This window comes from Anser cygnoides, chromosome 33, assembly GCF_040182565.1.
Source record: "Anser cygnoides isolate HZ-2024a breed goose chromosome 33, Taihu_goose_T2T_genome, whole genome shotgun sequence".
NCBI lineage: Eukaryota > Metazoa > Chordata > Aves > Anseriformes > Anatidae > Anser > Anser cygnoides.
In genome coordinates this window covers 331,401-348,382 of record NC_089905.1, presented here as the reverse complement: position 1 = coordinate 348,382, position 16,982 = coordinate 331,401, and the positions used below count along the sequence as shown (strand labels likewise).

Here is a 16,982-nt window from a genome sequence, read left to right as displayed (position 1 = left end):
AGGGGTGAGCTTGTGGTTTTTGGACTGGCTGCTGTAAAACTGCCTGACCCCTTTGGAGGCCCCATCAGACATGGAGTGGAGGCCCCAAAGCATCTTCCCGTGGTTGGAAAGCCTCCGGGAGCTGGTGAGCCCAGCTGCGTGCCGGGGCACAGCGGGTGGCTGAGCCCTTGGGGCTGCCGGGGGCTTTCCTGCAGCCTTGTTCCCCAGGGGAAGGGAGCGGGTGTAGGCCAGCCTCTGCCCCACGTTTGTGTGCGTTGCAGTCAGGGGAAGCGAAGCTGCCGTGCCCATGGAGTGACGTTGCTGGAAGCACGAGCAGGTGAGGAAGGGCCGGCTCCAAACACGTCCAGAGCTGCTGAGGTTGTGCCAGGGGCTCCGGCGCTGGGCACAGAAGCGATGTGCTTAATTCCCACTTGGAGTTGGTTATTCCTGTTCTCCGGATCCGGGCTCTCCTGCCGCCAGCAGGTTTTGTCGCTCCCATGTGGGCGATAATATCCAGGAGCAGTGCCCAAATTGCCTCTGGCTGCCCCTCTCCTGTCCCTTTTCACCGACAAGTGATGGCAGCGCACTGGATAACACACATCGTGCCCGCCGTGCTTGCGTGGCACCCACTGCTGGCACCCACCTCGCAGAAACCTCCCTGGCCTCTGCCCCGGTCTTGCAGCCGCTCTCGAGAGCCGTCCGTGCCCTGGGCAGGATCCGTCCCCGGGGCTGGCGCTGGCTCAGGGCTGTTGGGCGGCGCGAGCTGCCGTGCGGCAGCGGGGTGCAGCTGGGCGCAGCGTGCCCGGTGTGCGGCACGGCCCCGCTGCCAGCGGCCGGTACGCCTGGCCCTGAGGGCAGAGATCCGTCCCAGAGCAGCAACCTGTGGAGCCCTGGCTGCAGCGTGGCACCGCGGCGCAGCAAGCATCCCTCGGGGCCGGCTCCGCTCCCGCATGGTGGCATGGAGGGGTTGGGTGGGGGGCCTGTGAGAGCTCACCAGCCGCTCAAGGGGATAACAGCCACGTTGTCTGAAGGCAGCCCCTTAAATTGGAAGCGTTAGTGTAATGCCATCTCTTAAATTCATCACGGGGCTTCACTTTAATGACGAGTTTGGCTGAGCTGCACGCTTCCCACGCGAAGGCTTGCGGCCCGGCGTCGGGGCGGGGATTTCCAGAGCTGGCAAAGGTTTTGGGGAGCCTTTTGGAGATTTCTGCGGGATCCAAGGACTGGCCGCGTCGCAGGCGCCTGGCATGAAGCTGCCGAGGAGCGGGGACCGGGCGCAGCGTGGGAGCTCCCCATGGGGCGCTCCATGGTGCGCGAGGCTTCCGGGTGCATCGCCGAACCCCGGAGCCTGGGTCCTGAGCGCGGAGGGACCGGGGTGCTCGGCCCTGCGCGGCGGGGCCTGGCTCAGCTTTGGGGGAGCCCGCTGGGCGCCCGTGCGCTGGCCACCAACACTTCCCCTGTTAATGTTTCTGCCTGCATGGTTTTCACTCAGTTTGCAAGCAAATCCTTTATTTTTCATTTTTTCCCTCGATCAGTTTTGCCCAGTCTCAGCACTGTTAGGGGTTTTTTTATGTGGTCATGAGGAAGCTATTAATTTAAATGCTATTACTGCTTATGGTAAGATTAAGCCTGGTGGAATTAGCATATCCCTGTAATTAACATGCTAAAAACAGGCCTGTTTGCTTCTTTTTGGGAAGGGAACTTTAAAAACCAATTACGCACCAGTCTCAAGGGGGTGAAGCACCGTTATTATTTCTTTTTGTAAGGAAATAATGGATTTACGGGTTTGCAGCAGGGCATTGCAGAGTTCACGGGTTTGGCCTTTGGCCTCCACTGAGCAATGCTCAGGCGATTTCTCGGGCTCCTTTATGGGGTCAGATGAAAACAAGGCCAGGGCATTGCTGAAACAGCTCTTTACCCTTTTATTTAAGAACAACAAAATGTGGCTGCGGCTGCTCGGAGCGGGGGTTTGCTGGACTGCATGGGGACAGCTGCTGGAAGCCGGTGGGGTTAGGGCAGGTTTTTCAGCAGCTTGTTCGGGCTGGATGAAAACCTGTAGTTTCTGGACATCTAGCAGAAGCGCATACCGACAGCCCCGCTCCCTGTGGGGTGCCAGGGCCGCGCAGCGATGCTGGACGTCGCGCTGCTCCGGCAGCATCCGCTGTGTGCCGGGCTCGTGGCTGAGGCTCCTCGGAGCCTCTCCCTGGCCAGGAGTCGAGGTAGCGATGCTGCCACGGGGAAGAACAAACAAACAAGTGAAAGGGGATGGTTATGAACCTGGAGCTAAACTCTTGCTTTTTCTCCCCCCCCTTTCCCTCCTTCCTCTCTCTCCTTTGAAAAAAAACCACCACCGCCACCCAAAACCTGCCACCAAAACCCCTTCCATCCATTTCCCAGGAGCTCTCCTCGAGTACGGAAAGCCTTGATAAATCATTCTGTTCCGTAAGTGGCCCGTTTTGTTCCTGCGCCTGGGCTGCCTGGCTTCCGTGTTACAGCAGCATTTCCTCTGTCTCATGAAAATACTAAACCCCGGCGCCTGGCCGTGCACCACGAGCAGCGCTGACACCAAGCCGTCCCGTAACGTACGATTTTTTTTTTGCACTGCTTGAGCCTGGTTTGGGGAAAAGCAAGCCTTCTCTCTGCCAGTGCCCGTGCACGCGCTCCGGCTCTGCCCCGTGCGCGGGCAGCAGCGCTCGCCGGGGCGCTGCTCGAGTGGGAACTTTCCCTGCTCGGCAGGGAAACGCCGGCTGAAACGGAGCTTTGGGCAAATTTCCTTGGACCGGTTTGGCTAAAACAAACCAGAAAGCCTCCAGGGGCTTGGGAGTTTGACCCGGTTGCTCACCGCTTAAAAAAGGCCGCGAGGGAGAGAGAAAAGCCCTCGTGCTGGAAACGAGCCGTGGAGGCAGGGGAGCAGCCGGGCTGATGCTGCCCAATTCTGCCTGAGCATTCGCTGACCCTTTGCATCACGTCGTTAGCAGATGAAAGAGGAAATGCTGTTTCCTTGAATTTTACTTAAAAGTTCTCTGCCAGATGGGATTTAATTTGCTTTTTCCACCAATCATTTTTCCCTTCTTTCTCGCTGCACTCCGGTCTTTCAATCAAACCCCTGTGTTTCCCTAGCAGAACGCTCTTTTGAATCGAACCTCTTTTTGGTTTTGAATCAACGGCATCTTTCTCATTCGTGTCATTCTCCTCCCAGTGCGTGTGTTCTCCGTTTGGGATTTCCAGCGGGCTTCCACACCTCGAACATGTAGTCCATGATCAAAAGCATTGCCCCAGGCAGCAAGGCACAGCGCCTCGCGCGTCCGCATCCCCCCGAAAGGCTCTGCACGGTGAACTCCAGCCTTCGCAGCCGCTGCGGTCAGCTGCGGGATGTGTGCCGGGCTCCCCTTCCTCCCAAGTCCTCCAGTGCCTCCAGAACAGAAGCACGAGCACTGCAAGGGGCGCGCTGCGAGCAAGTGCAAGCAGAAAATCTGCAGCCGTGGACGGACCCGAGGCTCTGTCCCAAGCCCCCCTCTGCCGTAGGCTCCCCCATTACGTTTTTCCATCTCTCCGACTCCGCTGTTTGAGGTGCAAAGGGCAGTAAGAGGCTGGGTGGGTGGGAGGTGCAGGACGCCTGGGGCTGATTCCCAGTGCGTGCCCCACTTGGGGCAGGGGCGCTTTTTGCATTTCCCTGCTCCTCGTAGCCTGTGGGGCCGAATCCGCCCCCGGCCGCAGCTCTCGGGGGGCTGAGTGCTGCGGAGCGCTTGCGGGCTCCATGCTCCCGCACCCTGCTGGAGCGGCCTCGCTGGCTCCCCGTGCAGCGGCGGCTGTTCCCATCGCATCGATCCCTTCGCTTTGTGGGGCCCGGGGTGGCGGCGCCTCCAGCCCGCAGCACGGGATCTCCATGAGCAGGGTGGTAGCGAGCACCCCTCTCCCCAGTCCGGAGCTCTTTCCTTCCAGGCTTTGCAAACCCTGGTCATTTATCAGGTGCTTGGGCACGGCAGGCCATGACTGCAGCAGTCAGGATTCTTTGCAAGCATTTATAGCAAATGTACAAACCTGCCGCAGGCACCCGAGTGCCAGGTAAAGGCAGGCAGCCGCTACCAGTGCGGATGCTGAAATCTTCGGGGCAGACATCCAGCTTGAGGGCCGGGGCAGCAGCCCTGCTCCGCACCGCGCTGCCACCGCCGTGGAGCGGGCAGAAGGGGGGCACAGACGGGGTTCTGCTGCATAAAGCTCTGAGGTGACGACGGAGCTGCTTTGGGTGGAAGAGAGGCGGAGGGCAGGATGGAAGCCAGGCACAGCCCGTGCGGCTCGGGGGCTGGTCCCCGCCACGCGGCGCTGGGGCCGCGGGGGTGAAAGCAGCGGAGCCGCAGAAGACGCTTTGGCAGTCTTGGCCGGACGGCAGCCGGTTAACCCCCAGCTTCCTGAGATGCTCGAAGCTAACGTGGGCAGAGCCACCCTGGAGCTCCAGTAGCGGTGGGACAGCCCCGTCCCTGCATCCTAACACTTCTGGCAGTGCCACGAAGCCATCGCCCGGTGCTGGACGTCGCCTCCACCTGAGCCGTCGCCGCTGGTCGCAGGAAGAGGTCTGGATCCGTGCAGGAGCAGGGCCCCGCGGTTCTTCCTCCTGCGGCGTCTCTCGTGGCCTGTGTCTTAGCAAAACATCAACAGGAGCCCTACCTAATTGAAGAGAAGGGATTTATTTTTTTTTTTTTGAAATTCTGCCAGCGAAATGTTTCGCTGAAGTAAAAGTAAATGGAAGAAAATTAATATTTACATTGGCTCGGAGTGACAGCCCGGTCCTTTGGGTAGTCGGATTAGGGAAAAAACATCTCCCTGCCTCCCCGTTCGCTCGGCTACAAGAGCATGTTGTCACCAGTCTGATGCAGCTGCAGCCTGGCTTTCTTCAGCTCCCTCGGGAAGCCAGAGTACATGCAGCCCGCAGGTCAGGGGTGCCTCGGGTTCAGCCGATGCCATTTCCCACCACCACCAACTCTCTGCAACAGGAGGCGAAACGGTGCGAAGCTTTCTCTGCTCAGCCCCGGCACAAAAGACTGGAGCAGAGTTTGGTGGGGTGCACCTGGGGCTGGACGGGCTGGGGAGGCCGTCTTCTGGCCACGTCTTTCTGGCTGTAGGAGCCAAGGCCCGAACACGACCATCGGAGGTGCAGAACGTGCGCTGGATACGGACGAGGTGCGCCCGGGGTCGGGACTGCTCCCCTCCCGCGGCACAACGGGGAGCAGGCGGCAGAACCGCGTGCCTCGCGAGTGCCCGGGGATCCCGGAGGGGCGGGGATCCGCACCGCGCGCTGTGGGAGCAGATTGATCGCTGCTGCTGATGCAGAGATCGATACCGCCCTGGGCCAGGACGGACTTTGTTCTTGGGCTGCTGCTGCGTGCGGGCACCTTGCGTTACTGCCTGTCCCGCTGGGCACAATCCCAAACTCCTGCCGCAGCGACTCTCTCGTTGAATTACTCTGCTGAGATGAGCGATGCGTGGAAACCTGGCTGCGTTCAGGGGCCGCCGCTCAAGTACAGGTCACGCTCGGAAACCTCCGTGCCCGGAGCACAGCGGTTCCTTCCCGGAGCAGCTGCCTCGCGCCCCTCGGCCTGCGGCGGGAGAGGAAGGGAAGCGGTGCTGGAGGGCGCTGAGCACCGACAGAGCACAACACCGCTCTGCTCCGTGCGGAAACCGGGTAAAGCGCAACCGAGAAAAACGGCCCCAGGGGCCGAGGAAGCGTTGGGCCGCCAGGCGAGGGCACCTCTGCTGCACGTGCCAGCAAGGCAGGAGGGAGAGCAGGGCACTTTGGAGGAAGGGGCAGCGCTCACCCCTGAGTCTGGAAGGAGTTTTGACGTGGACTACAGACAAAGCAATTCGCAGCTGCCCCTTCCCAAAAGGGAACGACTGGAGTGATCCTCCTCCCCCTCTTTTACCATTTCTTTATTTTGCTGTGTAACCTTTCACGGCTCTCCGACGTTTTTCTTTGCTTCCTTCTCTCATGCTCCATAGCTTTTTGCATGTGCATTTCCAGCATGATTTGTGCAGTGAACACTTTGCAAGTTTAATTCTGCATCTTTAATGGCAAAATCAGCCACAGTCATTCGTTGTTCTGATTTGAAAGCTCAGCTGTGCAAAGCAGAGCAGAGAGCCCGCCTTCACCTGCAGGGTACGGGGTGGCTCGAGGACCAGAGGGGCTGCTAAAGCTGCAGTTTGGTCTTTGCCAAACGGTTGGATTGGGAACCGGTGGAGGCTTCGGGGTGAGGACAGACAGAAGCCAGCGCAGTCGGGCCGCGGCTGCGGTGCGCACCCTCTGCTGGCTGCGGGCTCGCCGGAGCCGCGGGGCAGCGCTGGGGACGCTGAGCAGCTCCTGGGGCCGGGAGGGGATCTCCGGACCCCCAGCGGGAGGGGGAAGCGCTTGGATCCTGCCCTGCCCTGCAGCCGGATGCTGAGCCCGTCCCTCCGGCCACGGGAGCATCATCCGAGAGCAGGCAGGGTGGGACAGGAAGAGCCTTCGTTGCTCTCCAGAGTTCATCCCGGTGCTTGTAGGTTGCAGAGCCTGATAAAAAACATTTCCGGTGTCCCACTGACCTTTGTAACACTCTCCCCCCTGCCCTCCTCCCCTACAACTTTTCAGCCTGTCAGACTTGCTCCCGAGAGAGAATTCATCAAATCCCTGATAGCCATCGGGAAGCGCCTGGCCACCTTGCCGACCAAAGAGCAGAAGACCCAGCGGCTCATCTCGGAGCTGTCGCTGCTGAACCACAAGCTGCCAGCGCGTGCCTGGCTCCCGACGGCTGGCTTCGACCATCACGTAGTGCGGGTGCCCCACACGCAGGCAGTCGTGCTCAACTCCAAGGACAAGGTGAGCACGGCCAACGCGGGAGAAGAGCTCTTGGCGGCTTTTTGTCCTCAGCACGCCCCTTTTGTTTTAGGTTTGCGTGCGCCCTGCACGGCCAGGGAATGCTGTGCTGCATCCTTTCAGCCTCCCGGCCCCTTCAGAGCCCACACCCCAGTAACGGTGGGTTTTGCTTTCCCCAGGCTCCTTATTTAATCTACGTTGAAGTACTTGAATGTGACAATTTCGACACAGCGAATGTGCCTGCCCGGATCCCTGAGAACCGCATCCGGAGCACGCGCTCGGCCGAGAACCTCCCCGAGTGCGGGATCACGCACGAGCAGCGGACCAGCAGCTTCACCACCGTCCCCAACTATGACAACGACGACGAGGCTTGGTCCGTGGACGATATCGTGGAGCTGCAAGTAGAGGTGAGGCCGGGCGTGCCGGGCAGGGTTTGTCTCACGGTACGATGCCCTTTCCATCCTGCTTGAGACTGAGATGCTGCTGGGGTCCCGCACAGCAGCACCGCGGGCCCTTGAAGGCGGCGATCGAGGCCAGCTCCTGCCGGGAAGGGGCAGCCCCTTGTGGTAGCAGATGTGTAGAGACGATGCTGCTTCATTGCACCTCTCGCGTTTTTCCCCTGCCAGCTGCCGGAGATTCACACCAACAGCTGTGACAACATTTCCCAGTTCTCCGTGGACAGCATCACCAGCCAGGAGAGCAGGGAGCCCGTGTTCATAGCTGCTGGAGATATCAGGTGAGGCTGGCGTGCTGAGAGCACCCGGGTGGTTTTACTGGGGGTGGGTTATGAGGCTGGGCTTAGTTCAAGTGGGGAAAAAAAGGGGGGGGCAAAATCTGTCTGGTAGACTCCTGGAGAAAATTAATCCGCACAGCTTAAGGAGGGTCTGTGCGGGCTCCTAGGCGGTGGTGGCAGGGTGTGAGAGCCCTAAGTAGAGGCTTTGGGCCGGTGTAATCCTCCCATGCTTGCTTGAAGAGCTGCTGGGCGACTCCTGCTGTACCTCACTGAGAGCCCGGCTGTAGCTCTTCCCAAACGGATCGCGCTTTTTGCTCCCCTAATTCAGCCCCTGCGGCTGTGCTCAGGTCCCGGCTCCTTTCCCGCTGGCGAGGGGGTGGACATGGCCCTGGTTTGCATTTTGCTCCAAGCCAGGTTGAACCCATGAGCTTTGTGAGGTGCTTTGAATCAGAGAGGCTCTGGGTGCCCATGGGGATGGTACTTCCCGTCGATCCGTGCGCCCCGAGCACGGGGGTTTCGCTGCTTACCGGCTCTGTCCCGCAGGCGACGACTCTCGGAGCAGCTGGCGCACACCCCCACGGCCTTCAAGAGGGACCCCGAGGACCCATCTGCAGTCGCCCTGAAGGAGCCCTGGCAGGAGAAAGTCAGGTAGGGCCAGGGGGCTGCGTGCACGGGGCTGCTCGCAGCATCGCAAGGATTTTGTGTGCCCTGCGAACACAAGAATGCGGCTCTGAGATTTGCCCTGTAAATAACTCAGCGTGAGGCCCATGGCTCAGGACATGGTGAATGGGGAGGCGGAGAGCAGGGCGCAGTGGCTGTGCTGGAGGAGGGAGAAAATCCACGGCGGATTTGCTGTTCTTGGACTAGGCTTTGAGGGGCTTTACCAAGCATTTATAGGCTTCTTCTAGGGCATAGCAATTCGTCCCATCCCAAAATAAACTCATTTCTGTCCCTGGCCTCAGAGTTGTGCATCCAACCCCCAAATTTCTCCTTGAGCAAGAGGGAGAGCATTGTGCTCTACAGATCTGGGAGGGGTTATCGATGTTGTTCTGACAGAGGGCTGTGGGATTCAAGGAGAGTACATTCCCTTCTGCACTCCTCCAAGATGTCTTGTGGTGCAGGCAAAGTTTGCCCCGGAGTTTGGTCAAGGCTCAGTGTGCAGTTGTTGCAGTCCTGGGCCATGGAGCTCATTCTGCTGCAGTCCCAGGCGAGCTGCTGCCTTTCCAGAGGTTTTCCTTGCCCCCAGATCCCTGATGGGAAACCTGCGGGCTGCCTCTCTCCCTTTCCTCACATTCTCACCCTTGCCCCTTCTCCACAGGAGGATCAGGGAAGGGTCCCCGTACGGCCACCTGCCCTCCTGGCGCCTCCTTTCCGTCATCGTGAAGTGTGGGGACGACCTGCGGCAGGAGCTGCTCGCCTTCCAGGTCCTCAAGCAGCTGCAGGTGAGATGGGACAGGGGCTGCCGGGGGCCATGGCCGCACGGGGCCTCCCTCGCGCCCTGGGCACTGAGTTTTCCTTGCTCTCTCTGCAGTCCATCTGGGAGCAGGAGCGTGTTCCCCTCTGGATCAAGCCATACAAAATCCTTGTCATCTCTGCTGACAGCGGCATGATTGAGCCAGTTGTGAATGCTGTTTCCATCCACCAAATCAAGAAGCAATCCTTGCTGTCGCTGCTGGATTATTTCCTGCAGGAACACGGCAATTACAACACCGAATCCTTCCTGACAGCCCAGAGGAATTTTGTGCAGAGCTGTGCTGGGTACTGCCTGGTGTGTTACCTGCTGCAGGTCAAGGACAGGTGAGTCTCCACACCCCAGCACAGGAACGGTCGCGGTATTGCTGACACGGAGCTGTGGGTTCTGCTGGGATTCTTCCTGTTGTCCCTGCGTGCAGCAGGAAAATCCTGGGAGGAGGCAGGCGGGGGCCATGCGCACACCTGGGGTTTAATGGAGGCTTTCCCCTCTCCTGCTCAGGCACAATGGCAACATCTTGCTGGATGCAGATGGACACATCATCCACATTGATTTTGGGTTCATCCTTTCCAGTTCCCCCAGGAATCTTGGCTTTGAGACGTCTGCCTTCAAACTCACCACTGAATTTGTGGATGTGAGTGAGCGGGGACATGGTGGCAAAGGGTGCTCGCACAGTGTTGGGGGTGGTGCAGTCAAACCTTGGCAGCGGGGACAAAGGGCTGGGTTGATACCAGTGGTAGTTCTTGGCCAACTCTTCAGCCTCAGCTGAGTCGCTCTTGGGACCCAGCTCCAAGATTTAATCGTCTCAAGATTACAGCTCAAGGTGCTCTCTTTGCAGTGTGGGTTCACTCATAGAAGTTAAAGTCCCTACAGATCTCATTGTGCCCCTCCTGTTGGCAACCCCTCGGCTCAAGGCGTGCCATTTTCCTGGCAGTTCTCTGTCCGCTGCCCTCCACCCACCCTGCCTCTGCCTTCCAGGTGATGGGTGGGCCAGACGGGGACATGTTCAACTACTACAAGATGCTGATGCTGCAGGGTCTCATCGCTGCCCGGAAGCACATGGATAAAGTTGTGCAGATTGTGGAGATAATGCAGCAAGGTACGGCAATGTGGGGGCCCTGGGGCTGGGTCCGGGGGGGGGCCACGTGTGAGCCACGCTGCTCTGGGTGCGGGCTGTACAGAGCATCACCCCAAAAGGTCTTGGTGACCCCTGGTGCCCGGAGGAAAGCTGGCAGGGTTGGGAGAGGTCTGGGGGGAGGTCCCGTATCTCAGGAGGCTCTGGGCAGCCCTGCTGGGGCCTGTGGGCTGCACCGAGAGCTCCTGGACCTTGCTGGAACTGCACAAGGTGTGAGGATACCGGGGCTGCGCTGAGGAGCAGGACGGGGGCAGATATGTGCCTGTGCTAAGGGCCAAGCATTGGTGTGCCTCGGGGAGCCTGAAACACACCTAAGGGCAGGGGGATGCCATTGCTGCAGCGCAGGAACAAGCTGTAAATATCCCAGTGCTCCGCATCAGCAGGTCACGGCAAACCCTGGCCACGAGCGGTGAGGCAATGCCTGTGCCACAAACCTGCCTCGGAGCCAGCGACAAGGGAAGGAGCCCCGCTGGAGGCCGCGGAGCCCTTCTGGAGCCCAGTGCCCCCTTGCCAACCCTGCTCCTCCTGCCTTGCAGGTTCACAGCTCCCCTGCTTCCACGGCTCGAGCACCATCCGCAACCTGAAGGAGCGTTTCCACATGAACATGACGGAGGAGCAGCTGCAGCTGCTCGTTGAGCAGATGGTGGATGGCAGCATGCGCTCCATCACCACCAAGCTCTACGATGGCTTCCAGTACCTCACCAACGGCATCATGTGATGGCAGCGGGCCGCCCGCTCCCAGAACAGCTCCTCGCCCACCGTGGCGCCCAGCCTGGGCCTGAGCTTCACCCTCTCCGGGGAAGAGGACTTGGGCCTCAATGGTAAAAGTATGCTGAGTCTCAGCATCTTCCTGGGGATGTTTTTTTTTTTTTTTTGCCAGACTCTTAAAAAAACAAAGCAAAGAAACAAGACAAAACCAAGCAGTTAAAGCAAGAAAAAAAAAAAAAAAATCCTACTTGTGAAAAATCAAAGCGTAAAGGATGATGCGGTAACCATCGATGTAATGCGCCCGCAGGGGTCTGGCGATGGCCAGGCAAAAGCCAGCAAAGGGCCTCGGGACATTGGGTTAGCTCCAGACCTCATGCAGCCACCTCTTCCTCCCGTCAGTATTACGCCTGTTGGTGCCCTGTGAACGCTCCCACAATCTCAGAAATGTTTAGGAGCTGGGGGTGGAAGGGGAGGGCACAGGGACCGACCCCCACCCTTCAGCGTGACTCGAGCCTTCTGCTGGTACCACTTGAATGCAGCGGAGCTGAATCCCGATGGCCCCTGCCCTGCATGTTCCCCCGCTGCAGCCTCAGCGTTATTCAGCCCCTTTCTTTCTTTGTGTCTCACAACCCCGTCCCCCCACCGTGTAATGGAGGGGGAGGGGCCCGTTGTACCACTGCACGTAGGTCACTGCTCCTGCCCCTGTCCCGTGGCACCTGCCCCATCTCCCACCACCGGTACGTCAAGGTTGGGGTTCACTGAGGCCGGTGCTCACCTGGGGTGTCTGCATTGCCTCGTGCTCCTTTTGAGCACCTTTTTCTTTTTTTCTTTTTTTTTTTTCTTTTTTGACTCTGTTCCAGCAACTTGGGACTGTGAAGCTTTTGCCCTCCCTGTTGCAATAACGTCTGCTTTGCCCCACGCTCAGTGTCGGGCCTCGTCTCCCTGCTGTGGTGTGGGACGCAGCTGGCAAAGGCAGGTTCCCTCCGGGGAGGGTTTCACCAGAGGCAACGGGACGGGGAAGGGGCAGGAGCAAGCCGCCTGGTGCTGCCCTGGCTTCCCCAAACCAGGCCGGAGCACGCCCTGCGCTGCCTGGGGCGGGGGCATCCGCAGGAGGATGGAGCGAGCACCCCGGGCAGGCCCGAAGGAAAAGGGGATTCCTGAGCTGAGGCCGTAACCCCGGCAGGCTCCAGGAAGGGCACCGCAGCCTGGCCGCTCCCCTGGCCCCGGTGCTTTGGTCTGAGCTCGGCCCCCCCCGCCCCGGCCCGTGCTGCTGGTCAGAAGGCGAAGCCCCAGCGAGAGCTGCCCCCCGCGCCCCGTGTCTGCAGCTCCGGGTGCCGTTCCCCTGCCCAGCGCACCGGTGCGTAGCCTCCGACGTCCTCAGTCTGTTTGTTTAGCACTAATTATTTGTCATGTTGATTATTTGGCATTAAAAAAAAAAAGAAAATTCTATTTTAAAACGCCGGGTTCCAATGGCCAGGAGGTGCCCAGGGCTGGGGAAGGCCCCTGGGCCCCTGAGCTCACGCAGGGGACCACCACCATTGACAGCCTCCCCCCCCCCAAATCGTGTCGTGTCATTCCCTCCCCCCCAGTTTGGGGGCTGCTGGGGTGAGGGGGGGGCTCAGGGCAGCCCAAGGCCCCTCGGGGGAGGCAGGCGGGGGGGAGGGACCCCGCTGTGGGGCAGGACCACCGCTCGTCGCAGCGGGCAGGAGAGCAGCAGGCAGCCGCTGGAGCCCTTGTGGGGGCTGCGTAAGTAACACAGGCACAGCAGGGGTTAAACCACTAAAAGTTTAATTGCATTATTACTACAAGAATAAAGGATACCTGAGAGCCTCTTGCAGTGCCCGTAGTTTTAATGTAGCATAATCAGGTCACAACCCCTAAAAACAAGTGTACAGACGCCCCCCCCGCCCCCACGCTTTAACAGAAGTTGAGCTAAAGGCACTGAAGTGCTTGAAAACCAAGAGATTACAAAGCAATTTGTTTTGTTTCCTTCCTCTAAAACTCGTAGAAACTTTAGGTTCTTCTCTATTATTAAACATCATTTACACGTTCACAGCCCCACGTGCTACAGCTGAGAGGGGTCGGGGAGACGACGATGGAGGAAACAACGATGTGGTCAATGGGGTTGGGGAGGCAAAGAGCCCCCCTGCCAGGAGGGGGTCTGGCCTGGGGGCTGTGGGAACTGCTAATTTACTTTATTTCTCTTATTTTTAAAAAGCCCCCCCCCCCCCCTTTCTGTGTGTGCCGTTCAGTTGAATCCACCTGCAGCAAGGGGGAGGATTAACCCCCTCCTTGCACCTGAAACAAAAACAAAACAACAAAAAAACAACAAAAACCAACCCCAGCAAACCATCTTTCCCCACCCCAGAAAATAAAAATAAAAACTGAAAAGAAAAAAAAAGCAACCCAAATCACAACAGTAGTTTTTTGTCACTTTTAGTGTATGATACAACTTTACACAGCGTGTTAGATGTTATTCACAAGGAAATAAGGAGCCCAAAGTTAAGTTACTGAAATAATTACTCACACAAACACCCTACCCCAAGCACAGGCGCTAAACAAACAGAACAAGTAGAAAGTCTCTTTTCTGGCTGTTATTCTCCTTCCCCGAAGGTCACGGGGGGGGGGGATGCAGCAGCAGCCCCGCATGGGTGAGCCCCCACCACGACATTCAGCCGGTTGGACGCCAGGGCCAAGCTCTCGCACCCGCACAGGACGTGGTTCACCGCGGCCACGGGGAGCTCGGCCACGCCAGGAGCTGCTTGGCTGCGAGCGTCGGGTGGAAGAGGAGCAGCAAACGGCCAAGCCCCCGCTGCGGGCCGGGCAGTAGCGAAGCCCTCGGTGCTGGGCGAGCAGCACTGGATGATGGCATCGCCCCTTGGAAAAGCCAGGCAAAAGCTTTCACCATCAGCGCGTTGGCAGCAGCTTCCCCTCCTCGCGGCCCCTTCGCTCGGCAAGTAGCCGCTGCCGGCCCAGATCCAGGATGGGGCCCAAGGAGAGCCCCGAAACCTCCCTGCGGCGCCGAGGAACAGCCTCGGGGCAGCGCTGCTGGGGTAGCCCACGCCACCAGGGCTCGCTCTGAGCTTGTCGAGAGGCTTCTGTTCGCTTCTTTTCCAGTGCGGACTGAAAGTAACTCCTCCTCCCCGTGACAGGCCACAGGCTGGGGCCTCGCGCGTGGCCGTCCCTGGGTGCAAAACGAGCACACCGACACCGGCGCCGCCTCGAGTTAGTGCAAGCGATGGTGAAGAGCAACCTCGCGGGTGAGCGGCGCCGGGACCGAGCCGCGGAGGGGCCAGGCCAGCAGCAGCATCTCTGCAGAAACGGAGAGCGGCAGCGAGTCTGGAATCGGCTTCTCCCCCCTACTCCCGGCAAGATACAAAATAAGCAACATAGAAAAGGGAAAGGAAAAAAAAATAAAGGTGGATCCTGCTGTGACGTTACTGTCAGCACAGACAGCTCTGTCTGGCGGTGGAGACGTCTTCCCCTGGTCCCCAGGTCCTGCCCTGCTCCAGCCCTCCCAGAGGAGCAGCAAAGCCCAACACGGCTGCTCCCAGCACAGCTGACCGCAGCTGAGGCTGGTTCTTGGGATGTGGGAGAGGTTCCTGGGAAAGAGGGAACAAGAAGAAGGCCGCTGAGCTGCAGCACAAGGTCCAGGCGGTGTAAAAGCCGAGATCGGAAGAGGCAGTGACTTGTGATTTGCCAACACTGGCCCAGGGTGGGGAGATGTCATTCCCTGTCCTCGTCCCTGGGCGAGGAAGGCCACTGTCCCTCCGCACAGATGTGACCAGCTGTGGGGCAGCCGTGGCCCCGTGTGACAACAGAGCAGCAAACAGACCGTTGGGTTTCCCCCGGGGCAGGGTGGCCAGCATGGACTCTGCCCCTCATCTGCTGCACAATAAGGCAGCCGAAATTCTGCCTTCGCCCTGCTCTCGCCCACAGAGCAGGGGTGGGCGAACACTCAGCCGAGCAGGGACGTGGCCGAGCAGATTCAGCGCGCAGGGCACACGGAGTCAGGCCAGATCGCACAAGCCAGCTCTCATCTCTTCACAGCTCCTTCACGCGACCCTGTCTCAAAACGCTGCCCAGGAGGAGGGAGGAAGGTGGCACCCAGCTGGGCTTCCAGCAGCCTCCTCGCGAATCGCTCTGTGCTGATTATATACACGTCTCGTACCCCTCGACCGGGGCCCTAGTTTTCAGGGCTTGCATTCTGCCTCGCACGGATGAAGGCCATGCCGTGGGTGCGGAAGTGTGTCTTGAGGTTCAGCTGACTGTCAAAGCAGCGGCCACAAACCTTGCAGGACAGCTTGCCATCGGTCATGTGCTGGGCACCTCCTTCAAGGGGGCTCCGGGGCCCCGGCTCCTCCATCTCGCCCGCTCCCTTCTTCTTCTTGTGGGTGATGAAGCGGTGGCGGTTGAGGGAGACCTGGGAGGTGAAGCAGAGCCCGCACTCCCGGCACTGGTGGGAGCTCTCGTCAGTCCGGTGCTGGGGAATGTGTTCCTGGAAGTCGGCTGAGCTGCTGGCGAGGTAGCCGCACTTGCGGCACCGGAAAGGCGCCTTGCGGTCGCCCTTGGGGTTTTTGGAGGGAGGCGTAGTGCTGTCAGGCTCCTCACTGCACGAGTCACCCTCGTCCGAGGACAGCTTCCGCTTCCGGCTGGACACCTGTGACAAAGGTTGGGATTCGTGGGTGCCTGGCCCGAGCAGCTCCCAGCAGAACCCCAACCTGCTCACTAATTCCCCAGCGGGCTCCTCCAGGTATCTGCTCAGGTAAAGGCTGAACGGGGGGAGTGACTCCACCGCTCCTGGGAGCTGCGCCCCCGCGGGTAACCCCGGCCAAGGGAATCCCACAAACTGCCTCTGACTTGCTCTTGCCCCTCACGCCAAGTGCCTTCACCCCACGCAGCCTGGGACTGCTCCCAAGCAAACTCTAAGCAAGACGGGATGTTTTGCATTTTCTCCCACCACATAGCAAGAGGCTGAGGCAGCGAAGTTCGGTCCCTGCCATGCTGGCAAGCAGAGACGGGAGCTAAACAAACCATGCCGAGATGCGGCCCGCGCCCCTGCAGCAGCCACCGGGCCTCACGGTGGGAGGGAGCTGCCAGTCCCAGGCACCGCAGGATGCGTGGAGGCACAAGGGACCAGGGTCAGGGCTCACGGAGACGCCTTCATCCCTGTCTGAAAGCTCCACAAGGCCCTTACGAGCACCCCCGGTGACCTCATACCTGCGTAGGGCCAGTCCCTATCCGGGCGATAACGACCTCCTGGCTCTTTGTCTGGTCGGTCACCTTGATCCCGTGTCGCACCTGGATGTGCTTCTCCAGGATGAGCCGGCTGCTGAAGGTCCGCTTGCCCTCTGTGCAGTACCTGCAGGGCCAGAGCAGGGAGGCAATGACACGATGCTCTGCAGCGAGGAGCCGAGCCCCGGGCCTGCTTCAGCACGACTGTGCGCGTGTTGAGCCCTGGCTCCCTTAGGAAAGCTGCATCCAGCATCCTGACCCCCCCAGTTTACTGCTCTAACTGCAAATATTCTCATCTGCTTTCCTCTGCAGGGTATAAAAGTCTGAGTCCCTCCCTCAGTACCTTCTTTCCATCTGACTTCCGAGACACCTGTTAAATCCCCATCACGCTTCAACCCTCTACAACGTTATCCTCCCCACAACAGCCTGACAGGGAAACCACTCGCCCCTTTTGAACCAGGCCCGCCCTGTTTCAGCCAAACCCAGAAGGTGCCGTGGGTACCGGCAGGGATAGACGCGCTTGATCCCTTCGTGATTCACGCGCACGTGTCTCCGGAGGCTGGGAGCAGAGCAGAACGAGCGCTCACACAGGTGGCACGGGAACTTCTTCACCGACTGTAAGAAAGAAAGAGGCAGGTGGGTACCGCACAGGGAGCTGAGACCAGACGGTCAGGCCCTCCAGTTGTGCAGAGAAGCCAGATGTGGGACCTCAGCACCGCCTCCGACCTCCTCTCCTTGCCCATCCCATGGCTGCACACTGGGGAAACAAATTCCTGCTCTCTGCTGTTCACCACAACAGGTAACAGCCCTGCTCCCCGAAGCCTCCGCGAGCAGGCGGGCTCCTGACCAGGTTTGTACGGGGGGCGAAGCACTGCCC

The 16,982-nt window shown here is 59.6% G+C and overlaps 2 protein-coding genes across 7 annotated transcripts in view; one reads left to right on the top strand and one right to left on the bottom strand.

Annotated features, from left to right (window-relative positions):
• The window catches only part of PI4KB (phosphatidylinositol 4-kinase beta), a 24,741-nt gene extending 12,034 nt beyond the window's left edge, over positions 1-12,707 (top strand). For 4 of the 6 annotated variants that reach the window (XM_066985954.1, XM_066985953.1, XM_013201490.3 and 1 more), the window contains exons 3-12: positions 2,377-2,421; positions 6,599-6,826; positions 7,003-7,230; positions 7,450-7,559; positions 8,100-8,204; positions 8,875-8,998; positions 9,088-9,353; positions 9,529-9,661; positions 10,006-10,126; positions 10,699-12,707. In XM_066985954.1, the coding sequence (XP_066842055.1) occupies positions 2,377-2,421; positions 6,599-6,826; positions 7,003-7,230; positions 7,450-7,559; positions 8,100-8,204; positions 8,875-8,998; positions 9,088-9,353; positions 9,529-9,661; positions 10,006-10,126; positions 10,699-10,880 (1,542 nt within the window). In that variant the 3' untranslated portion in view covers positions 10,881-12,707. Of the gene's footprint in view, positions 1-2,376; positions 2,422-2,477; positions 2,562-6,598; positions 6,827-7,002; positions 7,231-7,449; positions 7,560-8,099; positions 8,205-8,874; positions 8,999-9,087; positions 9,354-9,528; positions 9,662-10,005; positions 10,127-10,698 lie in introns of those variants that run through there. The other 2 variants (XM_048054583.2, XM_048054580.2) reach the window with 2 other exon arrangements.
• The window catches only part of ZNF687 (zinc finger protein 687), a 24,885-nt gene continuing 20,544 nt past the window's right edge, over positions 12,642-16,982 (bottom strand). Inside the window, exons 7-9 of the mRNA XM_066985949.1 lie at positions 16,608-16,720; positions 16,091-16,232; positions 12,642-15,530 (exon numbers count right to left, since the gene is read on the bottom strand). Coding sequence (XP_066842050.1) covers positions 15,057-15,530; positions 16,091-16,232; positions 16,608-16,720 — 729 coding nt within the window. The 3' untranslated portion in view covers positions 12,642-15,056. The remainder of the gene's footprint in view (positions 15,531-16,090; positions 16,233-16,607; positions 16,721-16,982) is intronic.